This window comes from Chlamydotis macqueenii, chromosome 5 (assembly GCF_036417535.1).
Source record: "Chlamydotis macqueenii isolate bChlMac1 chromosome 5, bChlMac1.mat, whole genome shotgun sequence".
Taxonomy (NCBI): domain Eukaryota; kingdom Metazoa; phylum Chordata; class Aves; order Otidiformes; family Otididae; genus Chlamydotis; species Chlamydotis macqueenii.
In genome coordinates, this window is record NC_141560.1 from 40,948,960 (window position 1) to 40,963,806 (window position 14,847).

The 14,847-nt window shown below is 39.4% G+C and overlaps 2 protein-coding genes across 2 annotated transcripts; one reads left to right on the forward strand and one right to left on the reverse strand.

Moving 5' to 3' along the window:
- Window positions 1-1,056: 1,056 nt before the first annotated feature.
- Window positions 1,057-5,870, reverse strand: HAUS2 (HAUS augmin like complex subunit 2). The gene is made up of 6 exons (XM_086750042.1): window positions 5,570-5,870; window positions 4,789-4,881; window positions 3,501-3,570; window positions 2,527-2,659; window positions 1,748-1,856; window positions 1,057-1,610 (listed from the first exon to the last, which is right to left on the reverse strand). The coding sequence occupies exons 1-6, from the start codon at window positions 5,834-5,836 to the stop codon at window positions 1,461-1,463; spliced, it is 822 nt and encodes a 273-aa protein (XP_086606168.1). The 5' UTR covers window positions 5,837-5,870; the 3' UTR covers window positions 1,057-1,460.
- LRRC57 (leucine rich repeat containing 57) lies at window positions 5,870-11,732 on the forward strand. Its single transcript, XM_086750043.1, has 6 exons — window positions 5,870-5,977; window positions 6,714-6,892; window positions 8,083-8,218; window positions 9,261-9,529; window positions 10,013-10,198; window positions 10,810-11,732. Exons 2-6 carry the CDS (start codon window positions 6,809-6,811, stop codon window positions 10,849-10,851), a joined length of 717 nt encoding a protein of 238 aa, XP_086606169.1. The 5' UTR covers window positions 5,870-5,977; window positions 6,714-6,808; the 3' UTR covers window positions 10,852-11,732.
- Window positions 11,733-14,847: the final 3,115 nt, after the last annotated feature.

Genomic DNA, 14,847 nt, shown 5'->3' on the forward strand with positions numbered 1-14,847 from the left:
GACAACCTTCATTTCCACGTTTGAAACAACAGTGATGTGGGACTTCGGACTCAAATCCTGCAATCACATACAGCAAGTGTTCACACAAAGATGCCATTCAAGTTTGTGGGACTCAAACCAATTTACATTCCCAGATCCTATCTACTGACATTCTACTTGACTTAATACAAATTGTTTCCATCCTCTTAACTTTCCTCAACAGCAGCTGAGAGGAACACCAGCTACAACTACATAGCATACTACAGAACTGTTAAGCTATACTCCTTGACATCACACTCAGCAGAACAATGTGCTCTACAAAGATTAAAGTGGGATTCTTAGAAAATTTCAAATATAGACCGGACCAATTGCAAGTAAGTCAGATCAGACTGTGCTCAGCAAAGACCTAAAGATTTCTTCCTTAATTCTACTGTTTTTTTATGCAGGTCAGAAACTATAGTGAACTTTGTGTGGTTCTGAGCCACCTAGTGGCTACTTTCAAAAAATAAAGGGCTCTTTTTTTCAGAAATAAAAATCGACAGGTTGGATGTATGAAGAATTCAGATAACATAAACAATACAATGGTAGAAAGGAATACATCTGCACCACTTGCAGTTTGTTCTGTACCCTGAATACAAAACCAGACATCCTCCAAAGACAACCAACTGTCCTGGTTTACAGATGTCCTGCCAGTGACATTTTACCAGTAAGTCTTTCCATGACATAAAAAGTCACTAAGATTGCAAAGCAGAACAATCAATGCTTTTGCTAAATTGTCAGCCACACTCATGGAACAAATTCTAAGGGAGGCTCTGATGATAGGGAAAGCAACAGAAAAGGAGAGATTGAAGAATATATTTATTACTATCATAGAAACGGGGTTTGCAAATCAGTAGACTTGCCATGTATCACCGAGTCCTACCCAACCACATGGTAGCCATAATAAGCTGTAACTTATAAACTAGTTTAATTTCTTGGTTGGAACTCCTATGGAAGCATAACCTGGGACCTAAGACTTCGTAATGTTCTCTTAATTATAGATTTTTACAACAAAACAAAACCCAAGAAACTGAGCTCTTGAAATCTAGTGCTTTTATTGAAGTTTTATAGTGACATACAAAATACAGTGTATTATCAAGATGCCTATAAAAATCAATAAAAACACTATAACAAGTGCATAAGAAATATGAAAACAAATTTGCATTGGTGATACAGACTCCAAGGCAATCCTGTCCAACTATTTCAAAAAGGAACTCCTTAGCAGTCTTCTCAGTAGTCTGTCTTCCTATGGGCTACTGCTCATTGTCCTTGCTGGGTTTTTTCTTCTTTTTTCAATAGTTGGAGAACTGTTACATAAGAACAGAAATATAACTATCTACAAAGCCCCCGTTGGATTAAAGAGTAACTACGTTGTAGTTTTCAACCGACACCGTAAAAAGGTAGTTCTTTGAACAGCCACCCTGTTTGAAGAAAATTATTTGTTAGGTTAAAGATAAGCCAAAGTCCAATTCAGCAGTACTGCAGATGCTATCAGAATACACTTCCTTTTGCAGTTCTCTCCATTTCAATATTTGGTCTGCCAGCTCCTCCAACTCCATCGCGAGCAGCTCTGTCTTTGTCAAAGCAGTGTCCTGAAGCAGAAAAGAGCTGGATTTAATCTCTATACGTCCTGTCAATCTAACAGGACATAAAAATAATCTAAGCAATGAAGGGGCTTTGAATTTTTAATATCGAAGGAGACAGAAGGCTCAGTTCTTTTGCTACTCACCATATTCTTCATGATGTTTGGTATCTGAGGGATGCTTCTTATGGCCTGCAAATGGCTTTCAAGCTTCTCAATGAAAGTCACAGCCTCAGCCAACAACTCTACTACGTATCTGTAACCAAGAATGAGCCCCCTACTCAGAAGCCGTGAAAAGCAATGAGGATTTAATACTTATGAGCTCTTATATCTTCCCCATGTGGGTTTTATTAGTCCTCTTCTCCAGTTTTATGTGAGTTCTTAACCATCTAATGAATTTCTCTGCAGTTACACTTCTTTTATGACTCTCAGCAGCAAGTAGGGTAGGAATTACAGAAGTAAATATGCACTTCTTCAGTAACTGGACTGTTTTTAGACCATGAGAAGAAGTACTATATTTTTAAAACAAGTACTATGCATGTCTGGGGATCATTCATGCACTTATTCTGAGCAAGTCACAGTGGAAGGAAGACACCAAATGCTAAAGTAACAATTCCTACCGATGAAGCAGCATAGTGAATCAAGCACTTAACATATCTGTTTAAAACAGTACATCACAAATTGTCGTGTAACCTTCAGAAGACAAGACCAATAACCTAAGCAAATATTCATAAAAATACATATCACTACATTTCTATGAATTTAGCAACACGCAAACTACTAGCTTTTAGCTGAAGTTCTGCTACCATTTTTTTTCTATTCTTCTCAATGGAAAAGTGAATGAAAGCATGCAATTTCCACTGCTTATTAGTTCTAATTAATTTGGACTCATACAAACAAAGAACAATTATTTTCTATATGCCTACTTGTGGAAAGTAGCCTCAATAGGCAGGCTCTCTTGACATCTGGGCTTTATCAACCTCTTCCTAAGAGCTCTCTGTTCTTTCAGTACAGCTTCCAAGTGCCTGTTCATATCTTCCAAAACCTCGCATTTTTTGCCTATAAAATAAAATTGTAAAGTTGAAACTATTGTCCTGCTAAAACAAGAGCAAAATTTCTTCTGGAGAAAGACAGAAAGAAAAAGTCTGATCTATTGCACTGGACAGTTTACACGCAAGAAAGATATCATTAATCAGAATTACTTTTGATGGAGTGCATAGGACTTAACATCAGCAGGCACCTCAAAGTCATAACACCTACTTTTTAGAGATACAGCTTTGTGAATTGTTTTACTTTATCTACAGTTTTAAGTAAAGCGTCTTTGAGATGAAACCAACTTCTTAAACTATACCATAGCATTGAAGTATTATAATATATTTCACTAGCCTAACACAGTAGGAGCAAGCTAGAATATTTTTAAGCATCCATCAAATTGTAGTGGGGGGAAAAAGTGAAATAATAAAGAAACAAATACACATGCTCTCAAAATACTAATATAAAAAAAACCCAAGTAATTTTAGGGGCATACAGATGCAGCAGAAATATACTGAGTTACTGGAAAAGCAGCAAAGTAGCACACAGGTCAAGGGAAGCAAATCAGGTTACTGATGATCTCAGAACTCCTGATGCTCCACGGACCCTGGGGAGCTGGCCACACATACACATGCATCACTTTTTTTGAGAATGAGTTACATGTGGATCTTCTACTGAGACAGCAGAGTGCAAGTTCAAAGAGTATGGAAGCATTCTTTAGGGGCTAATAAAACACCTGCCACCTCTAACAAGCTACCCAGCAGAAACAGCTGCAATAAATTCTAGAATTGTCATGTGCTCAGAAGAAACACCAATCTGCTGAAGTCATTTAACACTCCTGGTTCTTCTAAGGTACAACTGCACTTACCTAAGTAAAAAGGGTGATCAATGTCTGCTGTCTCCTTCTGCAACTGCAGAATTTCAGTTTTCAGTTTCTTCTACAACAATAATAACAAATGGAAATGCATTTTTAACATACTTGCCCAAAGTTTTGTTGATCTTGGAGCGGTGGAGGAAGTAGAAAGGGAGAAAGTGGGAGGATAAGGGAGAGTGTGTGTGTGTGAAAGAGTGAGCATTTGTATGACAGCATGCTACCATGCTCTCTCGAATGTTTCTACTACTAGGTATGGCTTTTTTTTGATCAATAGGAAAAGACTCTTTAAAAAACCTAAACAATTTGGTGACTTATTGGGAATTGGGCTGCAAAGACAGATCCTGAAATTCATTCCTAAAACACAGAAACTAACTTATCCTACAAAGCATTTTCATAGTTTATATTCTACTAGAAAACCTCTCACAGCCCCAGGTCTCCTCCATCTGTCAAAGACTGGTTTGTGTTGGGTTTTTTTAGCTGTAGGAGAAGCTCTCCTAGCTTTAATTCTTTCCAATGATAAACAAGCACAAGAGCAGCAGATACCTTCCTATAGCTGAAAGAGTTGTGGTCACTTTTGGCTAGACAAGAGAAGACTGAGGAAAATACAGAAGAGGATGACATATCAGTCTCTCAGGACACACAGACAACTGGTGCTTTACTTTTCTTGATCATTGAGAGGACAAAAACAAACCCGCTTCACTCATAGCATATTGTCTGAGAGAGTACTTTGTATGTGAAACTTTCCAGCAAAGGAGGCTAAGTAGCCACCTTACTGGGAGCTGGAAACTGCTTGTTCCTTCCAGTCCTGCCGGTCAATACAAGATGATGCCAGCTGTTTAACTCAAATGCTCAGAAAACATCATCATGAAATACAAACCAACAGCCAATTCAGGCAGTAGGAAGTGACTGAGGTTATCTCTAGCTAACCAACACAATGGTCTAGTTGCCTATAAAGAAACACGTTTTTGTGAATGTAAGTCAATTACAAATTCTTATTTGTTCCTCAGTTTCTTCAGAGAACTTCAGAAAATACTTCAGTCAAAGACACAAACAACTGCATCTTTCCAGTTGTACTGAAAATTTTTGTTTCACAATTTTGTTATTTTCTTTATGACAATTCAGTCCACTGGGGAAAAAGTGCCAACTGTTAAATAGCCAAACTGTTAAGAAAACCCAAAACATGAAACAATAGCACGTGGCAGTCTGATACCTCATCAGGTGACATGTATTATCTCAAAGTACTGAAGTGCTGAGCGTACACGGACAACAGTAAATGCTGTACCTCATTGATTTCAGCTCGAATGTTTGCCATTTTTTCCATCTCTGAGAATTTCACAAAGCATGGGGTTTTTCTACAGGTTAAATCTAATGTATCCTGCGAAAAGAAGACAACAGGGAAAAAATGCAGTCAGCAGCAAGGAATGTATCAGGAAAATTCTCAAAAGTGGCTTTTAATAGTATAAAGTTACAGTTAATCTCTGGCACTATGCAATACAGTACATTTCACCTGAACAACTCATCAAACACATGCATTATTTGGGGAAAAAGAACACGAGTGAAAATAAAATTTCATAAAATGCCATATGAGAGCATTCTCAATGATGCTGGCTTGCATGCCGCTGGAACACACCAAAGGGCATCAAAAACCTTACATCTATGCCCCAGAAAAATACCCACCAGGAGGTACGGCTATTTCGAGTGAGGAAAGCTGCCATCAGCCAAAACTGTCACAGATCCCACAGTAAAAGGAAAGACTTCTCTGCCTTTCAAATTGACCGGCATTTACACGACCAGTAACCCGGTTTAGCGCTTCTACCGCAACCTTATTTCAGCGGACAAGGCACCGAAGCACAGGTTTGTCAGCCCGATGGCGGAGCGGGAGGCACTGCACCCACAGCCAGGCCGCACGCACTCGTAGAGACGGGGAGAGCTGCGACGCGGCGCCTCACCCACGCCTTTCCCAAGCTCTTCCCACAGGCAGTTTCCGTTACGACAACTGTTCGCCGCCCCCCCCCCCCCCCCCCCCCCCCCCCCGCCTCCGCCCCAAGCCCCCCGGGCCGCACCTGGCTGACGACGCCCGCCGCCAGGCACCGCGCCAGCAGGGCGGCCGCCGCCGTGGGCTGCCCTGCCTCCCTGCGCCAGCCGCGGGCCGCCGCGCCTCGTTGCCGGCTCAGCTCCAGCACCCAGCACAAGGAATCGGTCGCCCCGCAGAGCCCGGGTCTGGCGACGGCCGCCGTCGCTGTGGAAGCGGAGCGGCGAGATTCCGCCGTCCGGAGATTCCCGGAAGCCCGTGGGCATGGCGGCACCGGAGCTCGGCGGGCAGCCGCCATCTTGGGCGTGACAGGAAGGCGGGATGACTCGCGTCCGGTTCCGGAGGAGCCGGTGGGCGCTTAGGGAGCGGCAGTTCTCGAACGGCGGAGGCGAAACACGGGGGAGGCTGTGAGCGGCTCCGCCGCCGCGGAGCGGTACAGGTGGGTTGGGCCAGGCCGGGGCTGGGTTGAGGGTCAAGCGGGCCCGCCGGGGCCGGAGCAGCCAGGGCGGGGTTGGGGTTGGGGGACCGGGGCCTGCGGCGGAGCGTTGCCGGCTTTGCCCCCTGCCGAGAGTCCTGCTGACCCGCTGCTCGCCGTGGCGGCAGGCCGTGCTGTTTCTCTTGGGCTCCTCGTCCCGGCTGTTGACCTGCTGTGCTGGGCTTTATTCCGCACCTCCCGGTTGCGAGCCTGACACTGATCCTTCGGCCTGTAATCCGGTGTAGTTCATCCTAGGGATTAAATCCTGCTGCAGTTACGGGAAATGGATGTGGTGTGTCTGCATCGAGGCACAACAAAGGAGTCAAGTCTCTAAATGAAACAAATGTTTCCAAGAAAGCGATTAAAACTGTAGTATTGACAGCAGGTCAGTGCTTGGTAGGTGCCACTAAAATCACAGCCAATCTCCGTGGAATATCTCCTTACACTAGTGGTCCCTGAAAGAGGCAAAATGTGGAAAGTGTACAATTTTTCCACTTAGTTTTAACTATATTTGTTGCATCCTTTCAGTATTCAAACTGCTATAACGAAGGCACCTTAAGCTAGGTAAATCTTTTAAATTCCAGGTTTTTAGTTATGAGTGCGATGAAAACACAGCAGTGAAACGGTTCAGTATGTTGAAATGCTTATAGTGTTGAAGACAGTGCACATAAAGTGACTTTTTCCATTTGCTTTATCACAGAGACTTCGGATTGCAGTTCTCTAGTGCAGAATAACTGAGAGAAACTGTCTGAGCCTATCACTCAAACTCTATGCGCTTGACAGAGAACTGTGAGGATGGGAAACAGTGCATTAAAAGCTCACCTGGAGACAGCACAGAAAACTGGCGTGTTTCAGCTAACGGGAAAGGGACTCACAGAGGTAATGTAACTGTAGTGGAAACGTGGCTGTGTGCATGACTGACACTTTTTGAGAGGAATTCCCACCTCATTGTCATAATGCACTGTGTACCCGTATTTCTCATAAATAGTGATGGATAATATTATTTCAAGAATTTTTTTTTTTCCTTTTTGCAGAGCAGATTTTTGCTTGCACTGTCTTCTGATTGAGGATTTATCTGTCAGGGCACTTGTATGCTTATGACCTCGTGCTTTAGAGTGCACATATGTTCCAGAATTACTAGTTTTGATGTTGTTCTTTTTTAAAAAGGGGGAGAAAAGTAAATTTTATAACTGTATTGTTACCTAGAAAGATTCTCCACAATTTGTCACATTTGGATACTTAAGCAGTATTTAATCGTAGTCATACGAGTAGTCTGTATGGGCTGTTCACTGGGCTGCAAGGATCTTGAAGTTTGTTACGTCGGACATTGTTTTGACTTTGACTCAACTGCAGAACCATAAGTCGAGTAACAATTCACAGGATAGCCAATATAGCTCTACATTGCAGTAATTTTCCATTACTTTTCTAAAGTCTCTTCTTCCACTGTCCTACCTTCTCTCTTCCCTTTTCCTGTGCCAAACCAAAGAAGAATCAAAACCACTGATCTGTTGACCAGGACCTGCTGATGGTGGTTGTCAGGTTTTTGTTTTTTTCAGCTCAGTGCCAAGTGCAGATTAAAGTGGTACAGGATGTAAATAAGATTAAAGAAAACGGTTTATATAATTATTTAAAAAGGAAAGCAAGAGAAAAAATTTCCCAATCCTACTCTGCTAAAATACAGAGTTGTTAACTATCTGTAGAATATTTTTAAATAACAGGCATGTTTAAGAGAAACACAGGAGAGCACTAAAACATAAATAAGCTCGTGTCATGGTATACTTCCTTCTCCCCTTTTAATCTAAATTCTTTGTCTTAAAAAACTACTCTTCCTAGACGTCAGACCATCTCCTTTATATCCCCTTTCCCTTCCTCAGATGAAAAGATATTTTTAGAAATATGTATTAAGGAAATTTGGCAATTTAGTTGCACACTGTGGTGATTGGACATTGTGATACATATGACAGTATGTAATACCGATACAAGTTTCAATTAAAATTTTAAGCTGTGTAACTTGAACATTCAAAGTTGTATCAACTATTCACATGCTGTATCTTTTTTCTCCCCCATAGTTTCCTGAAGATCTGCAGAAGCTAACAAGCAACTTAAGGACAATAGACTTGTCGAACAACAAAATAGAGCTCTTGCCACCACTCATTGGAAAATTTTCCTTTTTGAAGAGCCTTGTTCTAAACAACAACAAACTGAGTATGCCTGCTAATTAATATATCCACAGATTTTAAAAATAATAACTTGACTTCTGTGATCAGAAACTAAATTTAATGATTTAACTCTCACAGGATTTAAGTGGGGAGTTTAGTCACCTAAACTGAAATCTTTGGGATTCATGTACAGGAAAAAAACCCTAAACCCATAAATTCTTCAAAACTAGTTGCCAACATAGTTGTATTTTCTGTTTTACAATGACATGTAAGTACTTAAAACCATAAAACATTTCTGTGGCTGTGACTTGTCTGGTCTGAAGGTTTAACAGTGTCAGATGGTTTAGTACTTGCATGGAGAACAGGTAATGATGATGATCTGTAGAAAATGTTGCTGGCCATTCAATGGCTGCTATGGTTTCTTTTGGACAAAGTCCAACTTTATGGAAAAATGAGGATGAGGTGAAGAAACTAACTTTTTATTGCATTAATTGTGTATTATCTGCCTTTTTGAAAAACAAATGTAACTTACAAACGCCTTTGACTCTATAGTGAAACTCAAGAGTGCTACAAGTTATACACTTATGTAGGTAGAGTGAGGGATGAATGAACGCCAGCAGAGCTTACCTGGTGAGGCTTATGTGCTGGTATGACACTGTATGAATTATCTGAGATCTTACTTTTGAGTGAGTTGAGTAATACTTTAAAGGGCTGCAGCAGACCCGAAGCTGTGAATGTCACAGAATACCCTGGTATATACAATGAATACAGTGGTTAGTGAAGAGAATAACTGATAGTCTAAAATCCTCTCAGAGTAGTCTTTTCAGCCTATGAAAAAGGCAAGGTCTGCCTTGTCTGCAGTTTATTTTAAAAATATTTATGGAAGATGGTTAAAAAGCATATGTTGTTAGTGGGCTTAAGTTTCTGTGCAGAGATCTGTGCCTTCATTGGAAAATGGGGAGGAATCCTGTGAGAAATTACTGTAATATAGCACTGTTTTCCATGCAGAAGCTTATTTGAATTAAATGGGTACGAATGTTTACTGGTTTTTGTTTAGGTCATCTCTTTGTTCTGTCATTTATTTCTAGCTGCTTTACCAGAAGAGCTGTGTAAACTGAAAAAACTGGAAACACTACATTTGAATGGCAATCACTTGAGGCAGCTACCGGCTGCGTTTGGACAACTTTCGGCTCTCAAAACCCTGAGCCTTTCTGGAAACCAGCTTCGGACTGTGCCTACACAGCTCTGTGGTCTTCGCCACTTGGATGTGGTAGATCTTTCCAAGAACCAGATCCAAAATGTACCGGACACTGTGGGAGAATTGCAAGCTATTGAGCTCAATTTGAATCAGAATCAGGTCTGGTAACGGAGGTATTATGGGCACGTAGATTTAGGACATGGTTTATATTGGACTTAGTACATCCACAGAACATAAGATGAGACTATCAAAACTTTATAGCTAAAAGACATCTCCTGAACACAACAGAAATGAGAGATCATAACTAGAATTTGTGTACTGATACAGCCAACTGCCTTATTTGACTAACAAATCCTGAATTTAATCATACAAAAAATTATTTGAACAGTCCTTGAGTAGGAATCTGATAAACTGATGTGTAGGTTGCCTGTAATCATGGAAGTTAATCATCAATAAGTTATTTGGATTTTTTGACCATTATTATTGTTGCTTACATATTGTTGTTAAGTACTTACTGTAAATGTAGTTTATATTTACAACATGATAGTTGTTTCATATTAGTCTGAAACACAAATAACTGTAAGTAATCATGGGTCACTAACATTTTAATCCCATTTCTCTTTGTTTTTTCGTTTGTACCAGATTTCCCAGATCTCTGTGCAGATCTCCCACTGTCCACGCCTCAAAGTCTTGCGTTTAGAAGAAAACTGTCTAGAACTCAGTATGCTTCCTCAAAGTATCCTCAGTGATTCCCAGATCTCACTGCTTGCAGTAGAGGGTAACCTCTTTGAAATCAAGAAACTCAGAGAACTGGAAGGTTATGACAAGGTTTGTCTGTCTGTCTGTCTCTCTTTTTTTTTTTTAATGAAGCTTCTGCTGAAGTCCTTTGCGTACCTGCTCACAATACTAAGCTTTTATGCTGGTGAATAAAAGCAGAGTCTACTGGTATTGTCACTAATAATGGATTTTTAACTGACCTCTGAAAAGAATTTCAAGAGTTCTTCAATTACTAACTTTCTCATAACATTTAGAATCAGTGTTCTTTCATCAGCATCTTTTGAAGGACAGCTAATGATGACAGGTGTGTGGAGGAGTAAGTATTAACTTTGATGAGACAAAAATTAATGGATGCTTCCTATTATGCAGCATTCTTAAATGTTTAACATTAGTTCATCCATAACATTTGACATCTAACTGTTTAGCACAGTGAGGACTATTCTTTCTAGAGTATTAATCTGAATTACAGCAAGTGGCAGAAAACTTTTTGGTTTTCTTTTTTTTTTTTAAATTAAAACTCTAATGGTAGTGTCTGAGAAATGCAAATATGCTTTAGATGCAGAGTGCTTTTGAGTCTGAGAGCAGAAGCTTAGCTGCTTTCAATAGTGAATCTTGTATTAATTTCTGAATCTTAGATTTTTTTTTGTTTGTTTTCTTTGTAGTACATGGAACGATTTACAGCTACAAAGAAGAAGTTTGCATGATCATTATTCTGACCCTGTGTATTCCCAGTAAGAAGAGTCAGCAATTGAAGCACCTGCTTCACTGACTTAAACCAAGACTGATGAAGGAGATGATCAGAGTATTCCTCCTCTAGTAGTCTGTTAGGTCAGTTAAGGCCATATTGAATAAACTTGAACTAGAGAACATGGGTATTGAACTGATGAACCTGCCCAGGGGCCAGTTTTGATTTTTGTGCCACTATAGCTTTTAACACAGTACATGTTCTCCTTTGTCAGGGCTTGCTCTTTAATAGAGAACGGGAATGAGCGTTTCAAAGTTGCCAGTTCCGTTTTGTCAAGAAGCTGGCTGTTGATTTGCAAGAGGATTACTTCTCCTGGAAACATTTTTCCATGATAGCACATGGAAGTTCTACTACCAAAGCAGATCTGAAACATTGTCTGTCTTGCAGTAAAGCACTGTTCTACAGAGAACTTTTACAGATGAGGTTTTAGTTTATAATCTGTATAATTTGTTTATGAAGCACAAAAAGTTGTAGCTAAGTTAAGTATTTTATTAACTGCTTCCAGTAATGGTTTAAGCATCATTCATTCCTATTTTACTGTACAGGCTTTCTTTTCCCATAAGCAAGAATTGCACTACAGTCCACTTCTGCCTGAGCGGTATCAAATAAAAATAAGGTTCACCTTCCATGTCTTCAGTAAAAATGTGTATTGATGGAAAATATAGTATCCTTGCACTGACTCCTTGTGTACAGAGCAATGCTGAAGGTTTTAGTTGTTAACCTACTGCTGCTGCCTTATTACCAAAAGCACCTAGAAAGAGTTAATGTATGCAATTATGTAACTTATACTGAAAAGGAAAATGTACTTGTTTATTTTAGTAAATAATTTTCAAAAAATCAGTTCATTTGGTGTAACTGCTGCTGTTGTCACTTTAACAAGTAGTACTAAGCTATCACTGAAAGCCAGGCACTTGGTTCCGTCAGTAACTTCAACTGCTTTGAGAAAACAGAGAATTTATGTCAACACTTTGGTAGCAATTCAGTTAATATGTACTGCACACTCAAAATAGTGACACAAGAGCTGTACTAAGTACACTTCTTGGCAAGATAAGCATGGATGCATCTATTCCTAATGAGATGGTCTTACAAGTATGTCAACTACTGTGCTATACTTAAGCTTTCCTCTGTGAGACAAGAAAGGCATTTAGACAGCAAGCTCAAAGTAGATGGTGTAATCATCAAGTATATTCAGTGTCTTATGCCATCTGCAGTTAAAAAAAAATGAAATGAGCTCTATGCAAAATCTTTTTCCTCAACTTAATAACTAAAATTAAGATTAGCAATAAGTGGTTATTTTATAAGATGCTCAGAAGAGGTATCTAGTTCCCTGATTCTGTTGATGTCATATTTCAATTCTTACATAGTAATACCTATTATAAGAGTGTTTTAGGGAACATCAGCTCCTTATTCAAAGGATGGATGAGATCCATAATTGAACAGGGAACTAGATTTACTTAAGAACACCCATTCCAGGTGTTCCTTCATGGGAAAAAACAAAAAACCAAAAAAAAAAAAAAAAACAACCAAAAAAACCCCCCTATCTTCCTGTAAGAAGTAGGTGACAGCAGGCAATGTTTACTAGGCTACTTTGTTTTGCAAGACATAACTAGGGGAGTGCTTTAAGAACACAGCCTGTACATTACCATAATGCAAGGCCCTTAACTCCACAGGTTAAGACATGTAAAAATTCAGCAGCAAATAAGTTTTAATCCCTAGGCTTGTTTTAAGTTCAGGACCTTCCATTTGATACTTGTATCTCACTTGAAGTGTTAACACCACCCCACCCCCCCCCCCCCACCTTCAAAAGACTAGCCATGCAAGAGACATCCACAGAACAAAGCCCCTCAGTTAGCAGATTCCACCCTTGTACAAGAAAGGAGCAACTCTGGCACCTACAAAGGAGTGGTCCATCATCGACATGTATACACTTGGCAGTGCTGTACTGTGGTTTGTTTTGGTGGTTTTTTTTTTTCAAACTGGAAATATTCTGTGCTCAGACATGCTGCTTGTCTCAAGTTTAACATTTGTTTAGCAGGAGAGTAAGATTAGAAGATTTAAAAATTATTAAATTGGCATTACTACTAAAAATTATTACTGCTGTTGGAAGTATTTGAGATAGTAAGTCAACACTTCTCTTGTTTATGTATAGTTAGTACACTTATAAACCTTTCAATTACTCTGTTAGCCTCCTTTGCTACCTTGGAGTTATGACAGCTATCAAATTTTGTAAAGCAAGAGAGAAAACACCATGCAAAACACTGAACGGTGCCAGATTAGTCTTGGATTAGCCAAATTTAATTTAGAAATGAGGAAGAGTATTTCTGTATCAAGAAGGAAAAAAAGAGCTGACACTCATGTTTTAAGTCATAGCAATAAATAAGTTACTAAGTCACTGAGTAGAACACTGTTCTGTACATTTCAGCACTACACATAATTTATTGGTAGTTTTATATTGTGTGTTTCTCAGTTTTCCCTTCTGACAACACCCACTCTACAAGTCACACTATAAAACAACTTTATTTCCATATGCAATTATACTTGCAGCTTTTTAGTTCTGGAATTACCAAGATTAAAAAAAAAAGCTACCCTAGTTAACAGTATAAACCATTCGTGTATTTTGTGTCAGACTTATTTTACTTCCTCTCCAGTTTTCCGCTGCAGTAAGATACACTTTTCATCCATTTATACAATCAACATTTAGATAGTGTATTGCTGTTTCAAGAGCAGCAAAGGTGAATTAGCAACTCCCAAGTCACTGCCTTGTGTAAACAGCAAATTGTTTCACCACATAGCCTTCACACAGGAAAGAGTTCTGCAAGTTACTGCACAAGCAGCATGTGCTGCAGTTCATACTATAGCTACACCTGTGCTGAGAGGCTTAACTCTTCTTTCATCAAGAAGTAGGCTAGGTTAAATTTACCAACTACCATGGTTTAAGTGCACCTATGGGACGTGCTGCATGCTCACAATGGTTACATATGCAGGCTGTCCCTAATTTCTCCCCCCATCCCCCAGTTACTGGTAGAAATATACTAGGCAGCCCCACAGTAGTATGAGAAGTATTTCCAAGTACTTCCCAGATACGGTATTCTCTCCTACAGCTCAACACAATTTTATTTCCTCCTCACTAAGAGCATTCTGGGAATCTGAGGGTTGAGCATCAGAAAATACAATTTAAATTGCTTTGCAAGTGAAAGAATATCGGCAATACATTAGATCACTAGACTTGACCTATTGGACTAGGTGTTTGCTAGGCATCTGTTACTGATACTCGACTGAAGAGCTTTATTCTGCTTAGTTCCTTTATCATTCTGAAGTACAGTCCCATGTCAAATCGCAGTCTTTCAAAGAGACAGATATATTTAGTAGTTTGAAGTCTGGTGATGTTGATTATGCAGGGATGAAAGCTAGAGTGTTAAAAAAAAACCCAGATACTCCTCTCTTCTGAACCACACCCATTCCTTTAAGATTAGGCTTTCTCTGGAAAAAAAAAAATAGAAGGGAAACTTCCTAGTTGCATAGTAGCAACTAGTTCTGCCAAGTTTTTCAAGGACAGGAAACTAACCAAAGACAGTTCTAAGAGAAAATAGTTTTAAAACATATTCAGTTATAAAAAGTATGTATTTTTTTTGTGCACAATATATAGTTTAACAATCAAAAGCAGAAACTGTAAACCTTCATTCTTAATAGCATTCAGAAATACAAAGATGTACAAGTGCTGATTCCATCTCAGATATGGAAATTAAGCATCTATTCTACAGACAACAATAAAACAATCCAAGAAGCAGACTGTTGTTCACTAACATAAAGACACCAACCCCCTCATAGATTTGGCTCTTGCTGCATCAGAAAGTAGTATTGATATTTTGCTAATACTCAAGCTTAGAGTCTCAAATTATTTCTTTTTGTGGTATTCATTGCAATATTACAATTCTCATATACCAATCACAGCATT